Below are 24,316 nucleotides of genomic sequence, written 5' to 3' on the forward strand. Positions count from 1 at the left end.
ATACTTGTTTTACTCATTAAAATGCAAATCAATTGATAACTTTTTTGAAACGCGGTTTTCTTGACTTAGTGCGCTGCTCGAAGCTGAAGAGAAATGTCATCCCTGGATCCACAGAAGTGGTGTGCCACCAGCGTGTCAGAACCAGTGACTAAGCCCCAAAGGGTGGGGCAAAACTTGCCAAGGGGGGTGGTTTGGCAGAGGCACGCAGCCTGAGGTGCTATTCACTTTGATGTTGTACGGGCTGGTTGGGGTAGTGCTATTTCATCTATTGATGAATTGCAGCTCAACACATAGTAATTCACTACCATGCATTATGGTACACTGCATTTTAAAAAATGTACATTCATCTTTTTTGTTCAGTTTGGATTGTTAGGCAGTCCATTCAAATAAATGGCCTACCTTAACGCAAACATTAAGACACAAAATATTGTGTGCTGACACAAAGCACAAATACAAATGGGCCCTCAATCTGTAATTACATTTTAATTGATTAAGTCTGGTTGTGGGATGAACAGGTGCTATAAATAAAATAAGGGATGCTTACTCTGTATATCTAAAGACAGAACTTGTTTTTTTGTTATGGACAGAGTAGGTAAGGATTAGAACCCCTGCCATTTTTTTTATTTTTTATTCATTTCCTGTTCTGTAGACACAAAAAAGGGAAATTAAACTACCAAAAATCAGGGTAAAATCCCTCTTATCAAAAATTCCGACAAGAAAACCGTGGATTATTTCTGATGGAATGTTGGCTCAAACTTGTGTTGCATACACATGGTCACACAAATCTTGTCGGAAATTCCGACCGTCAAGAACGCGGTGAGGTACAAGACATACGACGAGCCAAGATTAATGAAGTTCAATAGACAGTTTGGCTCTTCTGCTTGATTCTGAGCATGCATGTTTTTTTGTGCGTCGGAATAGCATACAGACGAGCGGATTTTCCAATAGGAACTTTTTCCATTGGAAAAATAGAGAACCTGCTCTCAATCTTTTGTTGGCGGAAATTACGACAGCAAAAGTCCAATGGAGCATACACAAGGTAGGAATTTCCAACCAAAAGCTCACATCGGACTTTTCTTGTCGGAATTTCCGATCGTGTGTACGCGACATTAGACAGCTGTCACTGGAACAGATCTCCTCAATTGAAGATTTGCCTTCTATTCCTGGTCCTGTTAATAACTAAAAATTTGTGATTTTCTCTCACGTTCAGTTCCAGTGATAATGGTCAACAGGAGGAATAAAGGTATTAATCTCCCAGGTAGGAACACAGAAATAGAAACCTGACAAAAGTTCTACCCTTCCCCACTCAATCTAAAACGTGAAATTATGTTTTGGCTTTATATATACTTTAATGTAACAATGACTGGAAACAAATCAACAAGAACATTGCATGGTTGGAATTGAGCTTCCCTGTTTCCTCTATCACATGATCAATTCTGACAGAGAAAAAAGTGGGCCAATCAATACTCGACCTATATTGCAAAGCTGGAATGGTATCTTAGGATCTAATAAAGAACATAAACTGACACAGTGCCGACAGCAATAAAAAGAGTGCCACAGGCAGCAATAGAACCACTTATAGTTCACACTACTGATTATCTGCATTTAACATATATAAAGTTTTTGCAGATGTTGGGATGGGTGGAATTTGGAAAGTATACTTAAAGCAGACCTAGCACAGTTTAATGTGACAAAGAATGAAATTAAACATTTACTTTTAGCAAATAATACCCTATTACAATGAGCAGAGCACTACCACATCTAATAATGGCTAGGCACCCCACTTTCTTCTATCCACACATCAGAATGTGCAGACATACAGTGATGTGGAATACATGTGAAAGTAAGCATAGGCAAACGAGAAGCTTTAGATTGTCTACTAAAAATACTATGCCATTAAAGAATCAGCATGGATTAAAAAAAAAATTAAAGATACATACCTCCATGCTGCAGCATCTGTGTGATGACTGCTGATCAATCAGTTCTCTTTACGCTCTGACTTTCAGTCACTGCTCTCTGCCCTGCTCCCCCAGCTCTCACTGGAGCCCTGGGCAGGGGAGGGAACTGCTGGCTCTCAACCACAAGCTGACAGAAGGAGCCAGCTGTCAATCAGTCAGCTGGGCGGACCTGAGCCCTCAGTGACCCTGCTCAGTCAGCTGATAATGGGCAATAGCCCGCAAGCTACTCCTGTGACCCACAAGAGAAATATGGCCAAAAAAAGCTTTAGCCATACTTCTCTTTTAACAAGTGACTTGTCTTGCACTATTTAAAGGATAGGGTTGTCAGATTTTAAGTTTTCTTTAGTGGTCTGCAATCAGTTTATTTATGTTCCCCAGTGTAATGCCCCAGTGTGATGCCCCAGTGTGAGGATATGTTAATAAAGTCCTGCCTTTCATAGCCAGCAACTGATAATTTTCATGGATGCCATCATGGGTTTAATCTACAGCTGTTGTAGACAGCTTAGGTTCCCACCGAAGAGCCTCTTTTCACTGGTTCTAAAGGTATAATTATTTTTTTTTTACCTTAAAGCAGTAGTAAACCGCCAGAAAAATAAAAAAATCAATGGGCCCCCTGCAGGTTTAAGTCATAATGTACTAGTATGCACCGCATACTAGCACAATATGATAAACGTACCTGTACACAGAGCCCTCCAGTGCAGCACAGTCACGGCTCCTCAGCACTGTCATTTTCACCCAGGCTACCTTCCGGGTTCGCAGGTTTCATTCTAAGAATGAAATGTTTGTTTTTTGTCTTTTAATTTTTACCTTTAGAATCACTTTATCAATATAAGCATAAGTGGAATCTGCAGTGCCATCTATTAAAAAAGAAAAAGTGGCATGCACAAAATCTTTATGTCCTTAAAATAATACATAAAAAATAATTATGTATGCAAATTAGTCAAACAGTTTTGTCAAGTTAACCAACACATGCTGACACTTGCTTGCCAGTCAGCTCAGTTCCGCACACAAATGCCGAGAGTTATTTAGATTATAGATGTGTATATTGTAGCTCTGATTTCTCTACAATGGAAAATTATCTTTTACCAAATTAAAATATTTTGGGAAAATTAATGCTGAGCGTCATTGTAGAAAACTCAAAACACATGATTGTACTGGTACTCAAAGTCTTGTAAAATGACTTTTATTTCCATCTTAATTTACTCTTGGATTATAGTATATGTTTTGATGCACTTGCACAATATCATTCTGAGCACATGTACAACATCAGTTAGACAGTGTGCTGGAAGAGACGGCAGTATAACAAAATTTACTGCTAGTTTCAAAAGCAGCTAATGAAGCCATTAAACACAAATGAACACATCACATTCATCTTCACAAGTCTGAACAGTGTGCACATTGTACTGAGTTGGCAAAAATAAGTGCCTGAAAACCATGTGCAAGTGAAGAATCATTTCTGTGATCTGTTTAAAAGGAGAGACATATTTTGATGCAAGTATCACTGTTTAGAAAATTTGCCAGGGCGTCCCTTATGTTGAAAGATATACTTCTCCAACTGTGTCCCCCCATTTGGGTAATTCATTCTTTCACCGTGGGAGGGTCCGCTACCTTCCAATGTCGAAGAATGAGCTTGCGAGCCTGAAAGAGGGCTCTGGCAATGGCCTGCTTAGGATTATCCTCAATGGGGAGGTCATCCAAAATACCCAATATACATTGTTTAAGGTCTGTCTGGATGCTAACTTGAAAACCGTATTGATAGTATTATTATTATCATTATTATTATTATACACGATTTATATAGCGCCAACAGTTTAAGCAGCGCTTTACAATGTATAGGGGGGACAACACAATTACAGTACAGTTCAATACAGAAGGTACAGGAGGGCCCTGCTCATAGAGCTTACATTCTAAAGGGAGGGGGTGGTGGTACAAAAGGTAAAAGCTGCAGAGAATGATTTCATGGGGGTGGCTAGGGGACAGTTGTTAGGTGGGTGTGGGATAGGCTTCCCTGAATAGTATTCAGAACCCCCGTCCAGTAAAAATGTGACTTAGGGCATCGCCATAACAGATGGATTAGTGGATTAGGCCTCCATGATCCTTAGAACACCTTGGATAATCTGAGTCCACTCTCACTCCCATTCTAAATAATCTCCAGAGCGCAAAATGCGACCACAAGACAATGTACAACTGGGACAGGTGTTGAGCCACATTAAAAGATTTTTTAATTTTTTAAGAACCGAGCGATCAAACACCACTGGTGGCTCGGTTCTCTCAGCTCCCTGAGCAGAAAGCTGCTGACTGCCCGAGCAGAGAGCTGCTGACTGAGCTGTGGAGGATTACTGACAGTAACAGTAAACCAGCCGATACTACATACAAATAATGAATATATATTGTATTTATGTTGGAAATACTTTATAAATAATATAATATAATAACATGCTTGGGCAGATTGCTATCAATATACTTAGTGTCACACAACCAAACATTTTTGGAATGTTACTGAAATACTAATTTTGACTTTTGTCAAAAATAAAAAAGCCAAACATCCATCTCATTTACACACCTGTCAGTTCATTATAATCGAAATATTGGCATTTGGTGGTGGCTTCTGTAATCATTGACAAAGCAAACGTTTGCTTAAATACAGTGGAAAATTTTCATTTTTTTGGTATATTCAGTCTGAACTCAAGTTCGTCTGAACCCAGAAATTAGCTGTCATTGGTGGGCCAGTAAACTGTGGGCAGATTTCCTGTCCTGCAGCTGCACGTATACAAATGGGTAGGGATGCTCATGCCATCATGCGCCCATTTTAGGTAAATTATGTCATCCCCTTTGTGTAAAGTTTATTGGCCCAGCAAAGACAGCTAATTTACAGTTCAGACCAAATTAAAGCCTGAACCCAAACTCAGCTCTACTCTTGGGAAGATTCATCCACTGGCAGTTCATTTCAGCTGTTCAAAGTATGTACAGTGGCAACATGTATGATCCTTAGGCAAGCCATTAACTTTGTTTGTCTGTTGCTTTACACTGCAAATTTAAGAAAATGCCCAAGATCAATTTTAAATTATGTATTGTTATTTCAAATGAAACAATTAGTCACAAACACTACCTAACCCATGTAGTCTACTTATAATCCTTTCAGATAACACATCATACATCAGTCACTTGACCTATTCAACAAAGGAGCAAAAACGGACCAACACGTGTTAGAAAAGTTTGCATTGCCAGTGAACTGAACTGATGGGGAATATTAGAGTATGAGTGCATCCATTCCTTTGCATACTATCCATTTAAAAAAAAGGTTTATATTAAGTATACTAATAAAAAAAAATTGTAGTTCAAAGCTCAAGTTGCTATAGGAAGGAGCGGGCGTAGGGATAGACTTCAGCTGTTTGAAGAGTACATAGCTTAGATCTAGTTAGTGCAGTTTTTTTAGCCAAAGTTCTTTGGGGTACCTTCAGAGGTTTCTAGGAGTTGCTTGAATAATGTAGAGTTTCTAACTACCAGGATTCACTGATACCAAGTATTTCTTTAACTTTGTGTAAGGGGGCAGTTTTTCAACTGGTCAACAATATAAGAGTGTCCTTCTCCCACTGACCATTAATATACGAGGGTTCTTCAAAAAGTTTGACAACTTTTATTCTAAACTGCAAGGTCAGCCGGCTTGCCAGACAGAGTACTCACATGACACTCTCGATTACGTATCGCCGAGCCCAATCACTTAGGGACCATCTCGTGACAAGCGAGTATAAAGGTACCTTTAGATGTGATCCATGTAAGAGGAAAGGCACCTTCACTTGTGGAGGGTGCTCTATTTGCCGTTATATCAATTCCGATCGGCAAATTGTTCTACCTAATGGTCAGCTCCATAAACCCAGACACTATGCCAATTGCAAAACCTTTGGTGTAGTGTATTTGCTAACTTGCCATTGCAAGAGGTTTTATGTGGGCAAGACCAAACTACCCTTCCACAAACGGGCATCCCGTCATCTGCATGCCATGCGTACGGCCAATCCTGATCTACCCCTCGGGCGTCATATTCTGACTGAACACGATGGACACTTTCTTGGGGTCAAATTTTTGATCCTTGACAGAGTCCATCCTAATCCTAGAGGGGGTGATTGGAACAAAATTCTGTTACAACTCGAAACCCGTTGGATTGCGGAGCTAGAGGCCAACCACCCTCCGGGTCTAAATGAACAGATTAGCTTTAGACCCTTCTTGGAGGGCTTTTCATCTGGGGGGTGTGAGAAAGATTGATATGAGATTAAATTGTTTGGTGTTTTTGCTTCTTTGTATTTTGTATTTTGCATTCCATGTTTCACGTTTTTTTGCTTTCATCTTTGTGCTCATATTGATGATTTATATATTTACTATCATGTCCTTGTATCCCCTGCGCATTCCCATTTTTGGGGATTTCACTCAGGCCCAGAATTGATGTCCGAGCGGTGTTTGTCTCGCTATATATAGCTGGGCGCACGTAAGCCGTCCCCCTCTTATGGGACGGCTTTCTCAGACCTGGTCCCCCCGCACCTTTCAGGTGTCGTTTGACCAAGGGTCTATACCTGCGCCCATAACAGGGACTTGGAAATTACAGGGGTTATTATCTATTCCCCCTTGAGTTTCCTATATGTCCCTGGATCTCTCTCCCCTTTGTCCTTGTCCACATATCTACTAACTAAATATATTTGATTATTTGCTGTGTGTCTTTGGCCTATCACATTTAGAACTATGCCGTTTGTATATTCAAATGGTTTTGTCTAAAGTTTCATTCTCTATCATATACTCTGTGCTTGGTATTTTTTCCCCAGCAGTTTTTGTAACCCACAATTACTTTCTAGTAAAACGTTTTCTGCAGACATTTTTCTTGTAACCTTCCTTTTTGTACTGCCCTCTTCTTTTGCAATAGCCTATTCCCATCCAGCAATTGTTCTGTCTTTATTTTTGTGTCGGGTTGTCACTTGGCAGTTTTCTCCTGCCTTCCCTCGATACTACGACGTATCACACGCCGTGACTCCGCCCCTCTGGGCGGCGCTGTTATGGTTCTGTTTCTATGATCGGCGTCTCTTTGCCCCGCTCGGCCACGCCCCCTTCTTTTCCTCGATGCTGCGACGTATTATGTGTCGTGACTCCACCCTTTTGGGCGGCGCTGTGTTGCCAGTGTCTCTTCGTCCCGCCTGGCCACGCCCCTTTGTCATGACGCAATTGCGTCTGTCTATCACCATCCCCTCATTACAGCTGGCCTATCATGTCCTGCCTGATCCCTCGGACCACGCCCACTATACTAATGCCCGCCTTGCTGCTTCCCTATAAAAACGTTCAGCCGCCCAGTAATGTCAGACACTGCTGGACGGCAGTGGTACTAGCGGCACGTCCTTGGGCTATATTGAGTGTCCATCCCATGTAAGCAACCTTTTACTCTAGACCTCTCCATTCATTTTTGCCTTCAATCCTCACTTGTGTTTTGTTTTTCTATTTTAATGCCTGTTCCTATCTGCCATCCATTGTATTCACAGGCTGGAGCTTTGCTTAGCTCTCTACTGACACCTTTGGCCAAATATAATATTGACACACTTCTGCAAACCTCAGGTATGCAGTTATTTATATATATTTTAGATATTTCTTTTTGTAAATGGTTTAGTATTTAACTATATTTATACTCATCCTGTCCCTTATTTATAGACAGGTTTTGTATATTATTACATGTCACTTTGGGACTATAAGGGCTTGAGATCTTGCTATATGCGATTCTGCACCGCCGGCTTCCTTCCTCCTATTTTCCATCCAGAGGAATCTTCTGCGTCCTAACAGTGGTGTCCTTTTTCTGGGATGCGCAGGGTTGATTAAACGCTGTGAGTGGTATGTGTTTTTATCTGCACCTTTTGATGTATTTATTGCCATTTTTCATTTTTGTAATATTTGTAACATATGCATTTTTTCTGTTTTTTAGAAAAGTGGTTCCTATATATGTTGACTACACACATTTCGGCCCCTGATGAAGGGTAATCCGAAACGCGTAGGGCCGTGTACGTCTTCATGGATGTTACTTTTCAATGACACCCATCCATGTACTGTTTTTAAACAATTTATATGTATAATTTTCATTTTGTATAATTTCTATTTTGTATATTAAAATACTTCATTTTTTGACTACTATGACTACTACATATTTTTGTTGCCTTTAAAGCCCCATTTAGGGGGTCTCTCCACATTTCACATGACACTCTCAGACACGTCCAATTACTACTTCTCCAGAATTCACAGTTTCCAACGAAAATATAAAAGTGTGGAAATTTTTTTGAAAATCCCTCTTGTAACTGGTCTTTCTTCCATTGCCCACCAATGTATAGGACCACTGCACAGACTACCAATATAAGAAGACACTTGTCCATGAACCACCAATGTAAGAAGTGCAATTTTCACAGCTGGTGTTTCTTTTTTGACAATTATTGTTATTTGTGCCATTTTATGACTATTACTGAAACATTTTGTTCCTAATATTCCTAGGGGAGTGTTAAAAAAACAACCTGCTCTGATTGCCAAATATGCTAGATGCACTACATTCTCTATTACTTAATGTATTATTATATTTACAACTTACTGACTACACAAAAGTGTGCTAGAGGGGTAATACTTTAGCAGGGGTTTTCAGAGACAAGAAATAATTCCAAGGGTTCCCCAGTATAAAATGAAATAAAAATAGGCTGAGAAAAGCTGGGTTAGTGGATGGTGGAGTAGAGACAGGGCGGGGGGGGGGGGGGGTAATGGTGTGTTAGCTAAAGGGGCAAAAGAAAAGTTCAGTGTGAAAAGACCAAGTTTGCTCTTCAGTAAGATGGAAACAGACAGGACAATGAATATGGCATTAAAATAAATTATATGACAAATGCCAAGATATGCAAGTTCTTGGATTACCTGAAACCATTTCTCCTCCATAACCCTGCTTAACAAGGGAGAATACACTTTTCTGCTGGTGAGCACAGTCAATGCAGGCTTGAACTGCTTGCTGCAATACCATGGAAGGGCGCTCCGGTCCAAAGTGATCAGGCAGTTGCTGGACCTTTTTTCTGTCAAGGTAAGGTCCTGTGTTACCTTGCTTGTTTACATAAATGCAAACTGCAATTTAAAGAAAATTAAAGTAATGTTAGAAATGGCCAAGACAAAATGTACATGAATTACGACAGTGATACAAAAAATGTTCAGTATTTTTCAGTCCAAGACTATCAACCTAAAGCTGGGCACACCCTATTCATTTTTCTTTGTGCAACTCAGTGGATTGCACAAAAAAAACTGACAGCCCTGGTAGGAGCCACTGTACTAAAAATGCTAGGTTAGTCCAGAAATCTCCCCTTCTGATAAGGGGATATCCCCCCGCCAGAACACTCTGATCAGCGCTCTCTGCCATTGGCTGAGAGCTCTGATCGGGAGTCAGTTGGTCAGTTGGCCGGCTTCAGTCGGACAGACACACGGGCCGAATGTCAGCTGTTTTTTTTTTTTACTGCTCGTTGTCTCCCGTGTGTACAGGGCTTTAGACATATACATTCTTAGTATGCAGAATAAAAATTATAAATATCTAACCTATTACAGTCTTTATCCCTCATTTGTAAAATCTGCTATTCAAGGACAAGTACACCTAAAAACGATATTTTAGTTATACATAGGACCTGGTGCCTTCGTATTAGTATTGAATGCTCCAACAGCAAGGTCTCCCTGCCATAATGTTCAACTATTCTGGTCCACATTGGAGCTTTGGTTATCTCAGCCACCTTTGCAGATATAGGAAACAGCCAGGTGGTTTAATGATCAAGCATTTACTGTACCGCAAAGTAGAATATCCATTTTGGGTGAACTGACCTTTTCAATTTGTTCCAGTACAAGCAGAAATAAATGAGGATGAAAGTATAGCTGTCTCTAAGTTCTAGCAATCTCAGACACATGTTACCAATGTATATATATATATATTTTTTTTTACATAAAATAAGTGTTATGCCATTTCTAAAAGTACCTTACTTTAGCTTTAACTATTACATGGATGGTGACCTGAAGTGGAAGGGCATCTCTACAAACCCCAAATACAGATACTGTAGCTTTCTATCTAACATGATTTTATACCTGTGAGTGCCTGTGGGATAGTGGAATTGGGCACAGTTGCTGCATCCTGAGGAATGGAGCTGATATCTGGCTCTGGGGTACTGCGTGGTGGTGAAATTGCTAATGGTGTCATTACAACACGAGATTTCAGCTGCAAAAGATTAAAAATTAGAAAAAAATGTCAACACTAAAATATACACCATTAAATAAAATGAAATTATTCATTTAAAGGTTATTCTTGGTTTACAGAGGACTGCATTAGAACAAATTATTGCAAGAGCAAGAATTACAAACATATCAGTTTGTATAGATTGCTCTGCAGTCACGATTATTATATGTGCAATTGTAAACTGTAACATGATACCATGGCTTTCAAAGCAATATCAGTTATCCAGGTTGAAGGGAGCCAATGCAAGATGTCAACTTATACATTTCACTCTAAAGTATCCCCGTCCCTTGTTAACGACAAGTACACCTGAACAATAATTACCAGATGTCCTTATATATGTTTTTATGTTTTACAAAAGTGTCACTGCATTTGGTCTCTAATCTTGTTTAATGATTCTTTATTCCAAATATATTCCAAATTTACAATGAAACTTAAGACTGTACTACCTAAAAATAATATATATACATGTCGCATTCTAGCAGTTTTATGTTGTGCCATTCTTCATGCATGGTTGAAGGTTTGGTTGTGTACTTGCCTAACGTATGTATTATTAAAGGTTTAGGGCTCATTTACACCACTAGGCGTAAACTAGGCTCGTTGAAATACATACATTTTTCTTGCATATGCATTTGTACTACATAGAGTGTAGACAAACTCTAAGGGAAAGTTTATATATTTAGGTACAATGGGCAGGTACCTAGATAAACAAACAATTGAAGTGTGCAATGTGCAATGTATGTAAAGTACAGAAGCTCAAAGCAGCATATTGGTTTATAGTTTCTAAGCAGTCTAAGCAATTAACAGTAATTACTAACTGGTTGTTGTATACTATTTGTCTCATAATATACAGAACTGTGCCTTGCCTCTTCTTGTATGTTATATTCAAACATTATAATAAGTGATTACACAGATGTTTATCAAGACTATTTGACTAAATTACATTAAGCATTGTTAAAAATGAAAATAGAATGGGATGAAATGAGAAATTCATTAAAATGTATTTGCATGTATAAGGGTTGTTGTTTTAATTGTGAAAAAGTGAAATTCAGCGCCAAACAAAAAATACAAAACAAATTATAAAAAGCTGCTCCTCATATACAATACTGATTGCAATAGTTGAAATGGATAAGTAGAGGGCGCTAGATCACAAAGTGATAAATCAATAAATCGCTAATATTCGTGATCATATATAAATTAGTAATACTAAAGTAGATAATACAAAATTATTGTTGTTTTAATTGTGTAATGAACCACACTTTAGTAACAAAATATTGACTAATATTAGAGATGAACTTTGGAGTAAAATTCCAAAGACAAAGCTGCTTAAATATAATCTATTAACATTTTTTCCCCAAAGTTTTCCAAAAGGACATCTTTTAATATGCAAATTTGCTTATCTCTTAAACAGGGGAGAGGAAGAACAGTGGTCACTATATGGCAGTGTTTCTCAATTCCAGTCCTCGGGCCCCCCCAACAGGTCAGGTTTTCAGGATTTCCATTATTTTGCACAGGTGATTTGATCAATTTCACTGCCTTAGTAATCACCACAGCCTTTTCATCTGAGGGAAATCCTGAAAACCTGACCTGTTGGGGGGGGCCTGAGGACTGCAATTGAGAAACACTGCTATATGGTTAGCTATCTCTGTATACAATAACATTTAGATACATGAGAACCACATAAACAGCGGGTGCCTGATATTTCAAGGTACTAAGAACCGGTGTTGCTTCCTTCTAACCATCAGTAAATGCAGGTGGGTGAGAGTAGTAGGGGTGACATGTCTTGATTAGTGCCTTAGAAGGACATAGATGAGCTCCCCTCAAAATTAAGTCACCATGGTAGGGGTTGGAAGCTTACTTGTGAGAAATCTATATTTGTATGTGAAGAGCCAAAATACATTTTACTAGATATTTCAAGAGGTTCTTTTACTCTGTATTCATAGCTCTGAAGAAGTAGGTGTGTTTAAACATGTTGGCATCTTGCATACTTTTACACTTTAACTCACGTTTCTAATTTCTTTTGACACTCCACATAAAAACATAGATTTGAATCTTATTCATGGCCATGAAAAGCTAACTACAGTTCTTAGTACTGATATTTTGACACAACAATTAGAAGTGTTTCAAAAATGTATCTATGACTCTTTATTATATGCTTTTTAGGAAAAGGTATTGACATCATCTTGCCCCATCTGTGACATAATACAACCCATCATTAACTGTTAAAGCAGAACAACAGGCAAATACAAAAAAAACTTAAACACAGTTCTTAAAAATATGAAGTTTAATTTTTAAATATTGCTTGCATAAGTATTTAAGTACTGTCTTATTATAATCCCCAGTACGACCAGGACTCAGAGAGAGAGAGAGAGAGAGAGAGAGAGAGAGAGAGAGAGAGAGAGGGGAGGGCCAATAGTGTGAAACTATAAGGCCTCGTACACACGGCCGAGGAACTCGACGTGCCAAACACATCGAGTTCCTCGGCCAGTTCAGCCCTGAAGCCGCCGAGGAGCTCGGCGGGACGAGAGCTCCCATAGAACAACGAGGAAATAGAGAACATGTTCTCTATTTCCTCGCCGAGCTCCTCGTCGGCTTCCTCGGCCGAAAGTGTACACACGACCAGTTTCCTCGGCAGAATTCAGCGAGAAACTCGGTCGGAAGCTGAATTCTGCCGAGGAAACTGGTCGTGTGTACGGGGCCTTAGAGTTTATAGCTTGGAACAGTACTCTCAGTATGCTAATGGAGAGGAGGGTGATCGAGGCAGCAGAAGATATGCAGTAATATTGGTCACACATCAGATGGGGGGAGGCCCTTTACCTACATTTATTTGGAAAAAGGGGGAATTGTACATACAAAAAAGCAGGATATGGTAGGGGCATAACATTTAAGATTATTATTCTTTTTGCCTGGAATTCTACTTTAAATTTGCAACATTATATCCAAATGTAGGATGCAAGTTGCACCTTAATTAAAATATGGCTCCAATTTTATTACACGTTGGGGTCAACTTCCTCCACTTGTCCTCCTCATCCTATAGATATGCCCCACTGCTGACCTCAGAACGACCAGCGACTTCTTCTCGCAGACAGTGCTGGGTTGGGGGCTCAAGACCTCCTCATTGAGCCATATTGGTTGTGGAGAAGGAGGCATGGGAAATATCTAAGGGATACAGTGTGCAAGGGGGGGAATTTGGCCCCAACCTGTTTTAAAAGTAGAGCTGTACAGTAAGTAATATAGGAGGTGATACATGAAAATATGTAGAAATAATGTATGTAAAGACTAAAGGTTGGTGGTGTATCCTGAAAAAAAAAAATTAAATACTCACACTCTGAAGATTCAGTGCTTGAAGATTTATTGTGAGGGCATTCAGTGAGTAACAACGTTTCGGTTTGGCTATGGCCCTTTCATCTGGTAAGTTGAACAGTGGCACAGGAGCCTTTACATACTAAAACATAAGTGAGAACAATGCTATCAGTTCCCAATTAGGATACACCACCCTTTTTGTCTTTACAAATGATTTCTAAAAGCAAGCCCATAAAAAGACCTTTCAAATTTGCATGTATTCCTTCTACTTTGAAATTCAGTTCCTATAATTCATATATTTCTTTGGAATAAGGTATTTTGATGAATCAATGCAGATGTCTCATCCCACCCAATACCATAATACTAACATATTTACAAATGTATACAGCTGGTATATACCTTCATGGTAAATGTAGGCTATAGTAGACATGATCACCTACCCAGAATTTAGCTCCACTCCAACAGCCAGTGCTCCCTTGCTTCAGATTTAAAGAATGTAGTCAGCACACTTGAACCATCAAACTAAAATCAGCACTCTATCAGTACACTGCAGAAATCACAGGAAGTGCACCATGTTCTTTCTCAAGCAACACAAGATGCTGCGAACAGCTCTTAAAAGCTAAACTCCAAAAATGTTTTTAGTTTTGGAGTTGAAAAGAGTTAAAATTTCTATTTGAATCAGACACCTGCTGGATGTGGCTAAATCCTGCATTCCGCTGCACTGGAAAGCCACACTTCCACCGTCATTGTCCCTTTGGATCTCGAAAGTAGAGGAAATAAAACGCATGGAGGACCTCATCCTTACAGCGCAAAACAGGCAAGAAACATTCTTCAACACCTGGCAACAGTGGAACATATTTATATGCTCGGCCGAGGGCCAAGCGCTGCAAGAGCCCATTGCCAGTGTGTGAGGGTGTGTTCCGCTTTACACTACCACCCGTTGTCAGATAGTACGGGTGCAGTGTGATTTGCATGCATCATCAGAGAGCTCCACCAGCACTCCATGCTTGTGGGTACAAGCACTCCCCCCCCCCCCCACCTTCTATATACCTTTCTACCTCTCTTGGTTTCCATTCCTATTGTTCGCTCTGGTTTCTCGTTAGCGGGCTCTTCCTGCTCCACCTCCTGATCCAGCCCCCACAACCGGGGGGGCCCCTCAGAGGGGAAAAATAGAAGATGTGGGAATGGAGCCCATGGGGCACCGACGCCTTATCTTGCCGCATATTTCACGTGGCCAGAGATGCTGTTTAAGTTGATATGACATGATATGACATTTTGTAGCATAGCCTGTTAATGTGATGTCGGGTAATATGTCTTACTTTGTACTATGTCGGCCCATCTGGGCTTCTTCCCGGTTATAAATAAACAATTAAAAAAATATAAAAAACATTTCTATTATTTGATTTTTATATCGGTTTGTGAACCTTTTGGAGAGATTTCCCCTCAATCCCTGTCTCTGTGATACCTATACTAAAAATACAGGGTGTGGCAGGATGAAAAGGCACAGGAATCAAAAATTTATATTGTTTTAACCCTTTCTTACTTACATGTATTTTTATATTTACTCCATGAGAAATCACAGAAGTGATTTCCCATCAGTTCCTGTGCTGACAGAGAGTGAAGCCTCGTACACACGACCGAGAAACTCGACGGGCGAAACACATCGTTTTCCTCGTCGAGTTCCTTGTTAGGCTGTCGAAGAACTCGACAAGCCAATTTTCTCCATTCCCATCAAGGGAAACGACCGGTTTCCTCGGCAAAAAAAAATATCTCCCAGCAAGTTTCGAGAAACTCGGTCGTGTGTACGAGGCTTGAGAGAAAATCTCCACATGAGGAACAAGACAACATTACAAACCAGTCAGAGACTCCTACCTTTCCCTGTTCTGTCCTAATTAAAATTAATAAAAATGACAGAAGTTGGGCTTTAAATACAGGTAGTTATTCCAGCAGCATGAAAAATGCTGTATGGTTTGGATGCACCAGCAATTTCTCAGATTTGAATGCACTGTAATCAGCCGAAAGCACAATGTCTCAACAAATGAAGCATACTGTGTGACCATATGCGGAAGAATGTAAAGCGTAATAACTACAATAAAATATTTTTTTTTTCCAAAAATCAGGCTGTAATGAAATAAACTTAATATTATAATCTTGGGGATAAACCACATAACCACCTGTATCTAGGTGCTTTTAAGCAATATCTCATATCGCTTAAGAAAGGTTGACAACCTGTTGTGCTTTCTGTGAGGCCTCGTACACACGACCGAGAAACTCGATGGGCGAAACACATCGTTTTGCTCGTCGAGTTCCTTGTGAAGCCATCGAGAAACTCGACAAGCCAATTTTCTCCATTCCCGTCAAGGAAATAGAGAACATGCTTTCTTTTTGGCTCGTCGAGTTTCTCGACAGTTTCCTCGACGAAAATGTACACACGACCGGTTTCCTCGGCAAAAAAATATCTCCCAGCAAGTTTCTTGCTGGTTTTTGCCAAGAAACTCGGTCGTGTGCACGAGGCCTTCATAACTGTGTTCCAAAAATGCTGTAGCAGGTAGATTTTTGAGTGCTGACTATCGTATTTACAGATTTTGAAGTGGACATTGAGCACTGGTCTGTTAGCGCAGCTCTGCAGACAAATGGACAAATGGATATTCACTGTTGTTGACCTATGCATGACAGCCTATGTTTTTCATCATGAAGGTTGGATGTTACTTTAGAAAAAGCACAAAGCTGAAAGATGCAACTGTTAAGAATATTTTTTCATGTGCATTGAACCTTACAATTTAGATTTTTTTTTAAATCACAAACTCTACTAAGTTTTCGGTAGCAGTGTCCACTTTATGAACCTGCTCACAATAACAAAGGTTGAAGCAGTGGCTCAATACAGCCATTCTGGCGAGAGATCAACATAAACTTTATTGGGGGTGCCAGTACTGACCTAATTCTAAAAATACTAAGGGCCAGATTCACAGAACAAATACGCCGGAGTATCAGTAGATACTCCGGCGTATTTTCAAATTTGCAGCGTCGTATCTTAATTTGTGATTCACAAACAAGATACAACGGCTTTTGGCTAAGATCCGACAGGCTTACTGCTTCGTACGCCTTCGGATCTTAGGCTGCAATACTTCGGCCGCTGGGTGGAGTTTGCGTCGTTTTCCAGCGTCGGGTATGCAAATTTGCTTTTACGGCGATCCACGAAGCTACTCGCGTGCGTAACGTCGTTTTTTCCCGTCGCAAAGTTAAGCAATCTTTTTCATGGCTAAACTTTACACCAGCCATGTTAAAGTATGGCCGTCATTCCCGCGTCAAATTTTTTTTTTTTTTCGGCGTAAGTACGTTACGCACGTCGCCATTCACAAACACGTCGGGGCGCCGTAATTTCGCGCAAAGCACGTCGGGAAATTTACTAACGGAAAATGCGCAGAACGTTCGGCGCGGGAGCGCGCCTAATTTAAATGGTACACGCCCCATTTAAATTAGGCGGGCTTGCGCCGGACGTCTTTACGTTACTCCGCTGCAGGTTTATGCTCAAGAGCTTTGTGGATCAAGCACTTACGAGAAAAACTTGCGGCAGTGTAACGTAAAGACGATACGTTACGCCGCCGCATTTGTACCTGAATCTGGCCCTAAATTCCCAGCTGTTTCAGTAACCTGAAACAGGATCAGTAAAGCTATAAAAAAGTCAAAGTCCTATTCTGTATACTTGCCTCAGGTCAGTTATAACTAGAACTTTTGGTGGTAGGCAATGGCAGCCTCTATGTTTTTTTTAAAAGAGAAGCTAACTGTAATGCCCTGTACACACGATCGGTCCATCCGATGAAAACGAACTGATGGATTTTTTCATCAGTTATCCGATGAAGCTGACCGATGATCAGTCGTGCCTACACACCATCGGTTAAAAAACGATCGTGTCAGAACGCACTATAAAGGGAAAGTTCAAATCCAATGGTGCCACCCTTGGGGCTGCTTTAGCTGATTTCGTGTTAGTAAAAGACATTTTGCGCTTTTCTGTCTGTTACAGCGTGATGAATGTGCTATCTCCATAACGAACGCTAGTTTTACCAGAACAAGCGCTCCCGTCCCCTAATTTAGTCTGAGCATTTTTAACCGATGGACGTGGCTACAGACGATCGTTTTTTTCCTATCGGTTAGTTAACCATCAGATAATTTTAAAACAAGTTCCTAGTTTTTTAACCGATGGAAAAAAAAACGATGGGGCCCACACACGATCGGTTAGTCTGATGAAAATGGTCCATCAGACCGTTTTCATCAGACAAACCGATCGTGTGTACGCGGCATTAGCAATAAAAAAGCAGCTGACTTGAAATGCAGGCACTCAGATCTGGATTCATATATCTGCAGTGACTTTCAGAACCATTTGCTTTGCATATACAGTATGGTCAAACATTCAAATAGACACACTTCTAAACCTTGTGTACAGCCTTCCTTGAAGAGTTGAAGTTTTTATAGCTGCAAATGGTGGGCCAACTCAATATTGAATCCCATGGACTAAGACCAGGATGAGATATTTTAAAACCTCTCATCAAGTCACTTAGATAAGGAGGAGGAAGCAGTTCACAGCCCCCTTGTCAGGGACCGGACAATGGCTTCCCAATCATAGGATAACATTTCTGCCATCCAACCAGGTTGACTAGATCTTGTCAATTTTTTTTCAAAGGGCCAGTTTACTATCATTCAGACTTTAGAGGGGCAGGAAGTAAAAAATGTCCCAAAATCAGTGGGAGTAAACAATGCTGATTTTTTTATGTCAGTGGAAGGAAATGTGCCCCATCGTTTGTGTCATTGGGTGGGAAGATTCATGCCCCCTTGTTGGTGTCACTGGGAGGAACAATGCCCCACCATTGGTGTCAGTGTGGGGCATTATGTCCTATAATTGGTGTCAGAGGATGAACTATTGCACCAAGGGCTGGATAAAAGCAAGCAAAGGGCTACATCCATTGGTTTAGTGAATGTGGTGCAAATTAACTATGCAAACAATATCTAATCAAGTAAAAAAATAAACATTATTTTGCATGCACATGACTGAATATTGGAAATCGGAAGAACTTCACCTCATTCACTAAGCTAAGGGAACATTCCCTTGCAAAGTGGACAGTCTATTTGCCTTTGGGGGTAATTGTGCTGCCTGGCCCTAAAGAGTGATCTTAAAAGGACCAATAAGAGTAGGAACTGTTGTCCTATTGAAGATATATATGTATATTATTGTATTCCTCAAAAGATAGTCTTACGTATGTGTGAAAGACTAATACATTACAAATAAACAGTGATCGTGTAGTGCTATCAATATGGGTAAGCCTTAAATCTCTTTATGATATATCAGTGTAGGCATCAATCCTTATAACTGTGACTACTATAAGAAGGCTATAGGTATAAGTGATAAAGTGAAATAATAATGATGCAAACCAGCAAATGCTGCTTAACGTTGTGCCATGAGTGACAAAAACTTTATGTCAAGAGGACATTCCACATTGCATAAAAAATATCCCTCAAAAATAAATTAACCAATAATTTGTAAAAACAACTCCAAAAAAGTCCAATAAAGTGATATTGAATGTTCAATGATTAATCAGTATTGAAGTTCCATTCATCTATATTCAAGTCGGTGCGTGATCTCACAGTGAATATGCTTTATAACACGACAGGTGATCTTGAGGTGACTACAGGTGCTCCCCCACAAGGGTCCCCACTGACCAGCTCCAATCACCCCTCCAGGGGTATACAGCATATAAATCAGATCTCCTGGGCTTCCACTGTTCTGTTCCTCCGCTCACCAGATTAGTTGTGTGCAGGCTTAAGCTCAGAAAGTTGGCAACAGCAAGTCTCCAATTACCTCAGAAAGAAAAAAGTATGGCTCCCATGGTGTAGTATCAAAAAATTATTTTATTAACTGCCACCATTAAAAATATATACATAAAACTGAGTAAAAAGTGTCTGCTTCCTGTCTATGCAGGCGTTTGCAGAGTAAAAAGCGGGCACAGTATGTAAGCCAGGCTTGAGATCGCAGCGTGCGTTCCAACGCTCCAACACTTAAGCCTGCACACAACTAATCTGGTGAGCGGAGAAACAGAAGAGTGGAAGCCTAGGAGATCTGATTTATATGCTGTATACTCCTGGAGGGGTGATTGGAGCTGGTGAGTGGGGACCCTTGTGGGGGAGCACCTGAAGTCACCTCAAGATCACCTGTCGTGTTATTGATAGCATTACACGATCACTGTTTATTTGTATTTTATTAGTCTTTCACACATATGTAAGACTATCTTTTGAGCAATACAATAATATACATATATATCTTCAATAGGACAACAGTTCCTACTCTTATTGGTCCTTTTAAGATCACTCTTTAGGGCCAGGCAGTGCCATTACCCCCATCTCTTTCTTCCTTTTTCCTTAGTACCCCCTTGCCTTTGGGTATTCTATTAGGGGGGGCAGCAGATTTTTCTATTTATTATCCTAAGCGCAGGATTATTTTTATTTTTAGTCTATTTGCCTTTCGTTAATCAACTCCTCTGTATCAAAGTTGGTATATTGGTACTCGTTTACAAACTTCTAATAACCTACCTATAAATTTATTTGGACTATTAGAAACACTTATGAAGTATGTTATGGTTCCAAGATGGATATATTGTTTTATAGCATGTTATTAACGTTCTTTAAAGAAATGGTATCATTTTATTGTTGTGCAGCTTTTGTGTAGCAGTTGTGTATATGCATGCCCCTTTGATAAATGATGTGAGGTGGCAGTTCTGGACTGCAGCAGGTATTGTGGTATTAGTCTTTTTTAATTAGTTAAAATAGTGTAACTACAATCTGCACTTCTAGGTTCCCTCTCTCACCTGAGCACTGTATACAAAATCACTCATGCCTTCTTGCAAACAAAAAATTGGGTGAGACAATTTTCTAACAAATACTTGGTGATATTCCTTCCATCCTTATTACTGGGATTACTGAATCTGGAGCAAATAGAGTGGTATGTCCCGCCAATACTGTAATTTGATTTCAATACTCTCGATTTACATTCAGCAATTGTTATTTTTTAGCACTATTATTATTGTACACATTTAGTGTTTTCAAAAGTGTCATTTTTGTGTATATGTGTTCATGAAACAGACTTGCCCTAAATTTAGTTATATTCATGCACACTACATTTAATATGGCTAACTGGCTTATGTTAGGGCTTGGATTAACCACTTTAATACTGGCGTATTGTCATATGACGTCCACAAGATGGCGTTCTCACGCCTCCTGGCCACCAGCGGCGCATGCGCACGTGCCCGCCGCGTCCCGCGGGTGCCGATGTGCGTGCCTGGCCGCCGCAATGCCGGGTACCCGCGATCGGCAGTTACAGAGCCAGGGACGTGGATCTCTGTGTGTAAACACAGAGATCCACGTCCTGTCAGGGAGAGAAGGCCGATGGTGTGTCCCTTGTACACTTGGTCCCCTCCCCACACAGTTAGAATCACTCAATAGGAAAAACATTTAACCCCTTGATCGCCCCCTAGTGTTAACCCCTTCCCTGCCAGTCACATTTGTACAGCATATTTATAGCACTGTTTGCTGTATAAACGTGAATGGTCCAAAAATAGTGTCAAAAGTGTTCGAACTGTCTGCTGCAATATCGCAGGCCTGACTCAAATCGCTGATCGTCGCCATTACTAGTAAAAAAATAAATAAAAAAAATCATAAATCTATCCCCTATTTTGTAGGCGCTATAACTTTTGCGCAAAATAATCACTATACGCTTATTGCATTTTTTTTACCAAAAATATGTAAAAGAATACATATCGGCCTAAACTGAAAAAAAAATTGGGATATTTATTATAGCAAAAAGTAAAAAATATTGTATTTTTTTCAACATTTTCAGTCTTTTTTTGTTTATAGCGCAAAAAATAAAAACCACAGAGGTGATCAAAAAGGATGTCAATTTTGTTTGGGAGCCACGTTGCACAACTGTGCAATTGTCATTCAAAGCGTCACAGTGCTGAAAGGTGAAAATTGGCCTGGGCAGGACAGGGGTGAAAATGCCCGGTATTGAAGTGGTTAAATGCAGCTGGTGTAAATTAAACCAATAGGGCTGTTTTTGACTCCTTGGTTGCCTGGAATCTATGCTAATTCAGTGGCTTCTGTTTTCTGAGTTACTGGACCAGAACACATATGCAGATCAGAAGTTATGAGTTTATTGGCTGCATGCTTTCTCCAAGTCAGTGACTCAAAAAAGTATTAACACTTTTTTTTCAGCATTACAGCCTAGCAACTAGCAAAAGGGGAACATTTAACCACTTCAGCCCCGGAAGAATTGACCCCCTTCCTGACCAGAGCACTTTTTGCGATTCGGCACTGCGTCGCTTTAACAGACAATTGCGCATTCGTGCAACGTTTTTTATTTTTTAGCACTATAAACAAAAATAAGCGACAATTTTGAAAAAAAACAATATTTTTAACTTTTTTCCCATAATAAATATCCCCCAAAAATAAATATATAAAAAAAAAAAATTCTCAGTTTAGGTCGATATGTATTTTTGCACATATTTTTGGTAAAAAAATTGCAATAAACGCATATTAATTGGTTTGCGCAAAAGTTATAGCGTCTACAAAATAGGGAATAGTTTTATGGCATTTATATGATTATTTTATTTTTTACTAATAATGGCGGCGATCTGCGATTTTTATCGTGACTGTGACAATATGGCGGACACATCGGACACTTTTGCAATCAGTGCTATAAAAATGCACTGATTACTGTGTAAATTACACTGGAAGGGCTTAACCACTAGGGGCGAGGAAGGGGTTAAGTGTGTCCTAGGGAGTGATTCTAACTGTGGGGGGGGGCTGGGCTACGAGTGACATGACAATGATCACTGCTCCCGATGACAGGGAGCAGTAGATCACTGTCCTGTCACTGGGCAGAACAGGGAAATGCCTTGTTTACACAGGCATTTCCCCTTTCTGCAGCTCCGTGACACGATCGCGGGACACTGGCGGACATCGAGTCCACGAATCCCGCAGGCATGTCAAGGAGCTTGCGGCGGGCATGCGTGCCTGCACGGTGGATTTTTTAAAGAAACGTGCAGGTACGTTGCTTTAAAAACACGAGCCATTCTGCCAACATATATACACGTTAGGCGGTCGGCAAGTGGTTAAAGTGATTGTAAAGGCTCACAATTTTATTTATTTTTTAAATAACAAACAAGCCATACACACCTGCTCTGTGCAACGGTTTTGCACAGAGCAGCCCTGATCCTCCACTTCTCAGGTTCCCTTGCTGGTGATTCTGGCTCCTCCCTCCCACTAAGTGTCCCCATAGCAAGCTGCTTGTGATGGGGGCACTTATGCAGGCTCACACCTGAGCCGACTTTGTGTGTTTCAATACTGGCTGTGATTGACAGCAGTGGGAGCCACTGGTTCTTGCTGCTGCCAATAAGCCAATGTGGAAGGAGAAAGACTAAGGAGCCTCTGCTCTTGTGCACATTACAGTAAAACCTTGGTTTGCGAGCTTAATTCGTTCCAAAAACATGCTTGTAATCCAAAGCACTTGTATATCAAAGCATTTTTTACAGGGTATAAAAGAGAAGAGAGGCACCTCTGTGGCCGCGTACACACGGTCAGTCCATCCGATGAGAATGGTCCGACAGACCGTTTTCATCGGTTCACCGCTGAAGCAGACTGATGGTCTGATGTGCATACACACCATTGTTTAAAAAACCGATTGGGTCAGAACGCGGTGACGTAAAACACACGACGTGCTGAAAAAAACGAAGTTCAATGCTTCCAAGCATGCGTCGACTTGATTTTGAGCATGCGCGGGTTTTGAACCGATGCTTTTGTGTACTAACCATCGGTTTGGACCTATCGGTCAGCGGTCCATCAGTTCGATTTTAAAGCAAGTTCTCTAATTTTTGTCCGAAGGACAACAGACCGATGGGGCGTACACACGGACGGTTTGGACCGGTGAAACTGAACTTCAGTCCATTTTCATCGGTTTGGACCGATGGTGTGTACACGGCCTAAGTGTAGCAATAAGTTGCTAAATGTTGTACCTTTCATTAAATGTAACCATGTTACTAAACTTAGAGGCTCCTCTCTTCTTTTTTATACTAAAAATGGGCTATATAAAAACATTATTATATATATTTTGTGTTCTTTACTAACACTCTTTAATATCTTTATTTCTTTGACGCATTTTCAAACTTGCAGCTATCTTCCTTTCTTATTACAATTTTATTTTAAATTATGTCATATTGGCAGATATTTCGAGAAGCACAGGCTAGTTTACCTCATTCACCCAAAATGCAGAAAAAAGCTGGTCTTGATTACCCCACAGGTATGCCCTTTTAGGCAGTGGCGGCCCCCCTAATCTACATGCAGGGCACCAGACGCATGGATTTCAATGTTTTATTTTTTAAACACGTGATTAAAGCTTCAGGCTCTAATTGGCTTAAAAAAAGGGTGGGCTTGGGCTTGTGAATGTAGGCACAGGAAGAATTGTCATGCCAACATAGAGTACTCCTAAGGTAAGGCCTCTGATCGTTGCTTCCTTCATGTCAATTTCCCGTGCACGCGTGGGGGGGGGGGTGTCATGGGTTGGATGTCGTCATTGCCTTTAGGTAATAAAAGTTTGGGGCTTTGACAGCCCAGTCAGAAATTTCAAGCCTAAAATGGAGGTGCAAATGGGTGATAGTTTGAAAATATGACCAGGTTTATCGTTCTTTTACTGTACTTGTATTCTTTCCACTTCAAAACTAGACAAACCAGAGAAAGCTTTATGCCCTTCAGAGTCAATGAG

The 24,316-nt window shown here is 40.3% G+C and overlaps 1 protein-coding gene across 5 annotated transcripts in view; it reads right to left on the bottom strand.

The window, feature by feature from the left end:
- SCML4 (Scm polycomb group protein like 4) overlaps positions 1-24,316 on the bottom strand; it is a 154,538-nt gene that overhangs the window by 15,035 nt on the left and 115,187 nt on the right. For 3 of the 5 annotated variants that reach the window (XM_040350197.1, XM_040350195.1, XM_040350198.1), the window contains 3 exons: positions 13,538-13,657; positions 10,068-10,197; positions 8,871-9,071 (listed from right to left, as the gene is read on the bottom strand). In XM_040350197.1, the coding sequence (XP_040206131.1) occupies positions 8,871-9,071; positions 10,068-10,197; positions 13,538-13,657 (451 nt within the window). The remainder of the gene's footprint in view (positions 1-8,870; positions 9,072-10,067; positions 10,198-13,537; positions 13,658-24,316) is intronic. The other 2 variants (XM_040350200.1, XM_040350199.1) reach the window with 1 other exon arrangement.

The sequence above is a fragment of the Rana temporaria genome, chromosome 4 (genome assembly GCF_905171775.1).
Source record: "Rana temporaria chromosome 4, aRanTem1.1, whole genome shotgun sequence".
In the NCBI taxonomy this organism is placed as follows: domain Eukaryota; kingdom Metazoa; phylum Chordata; class Amphibia; order Anura; family Ranidae; genus Rana; species Rana temporaria.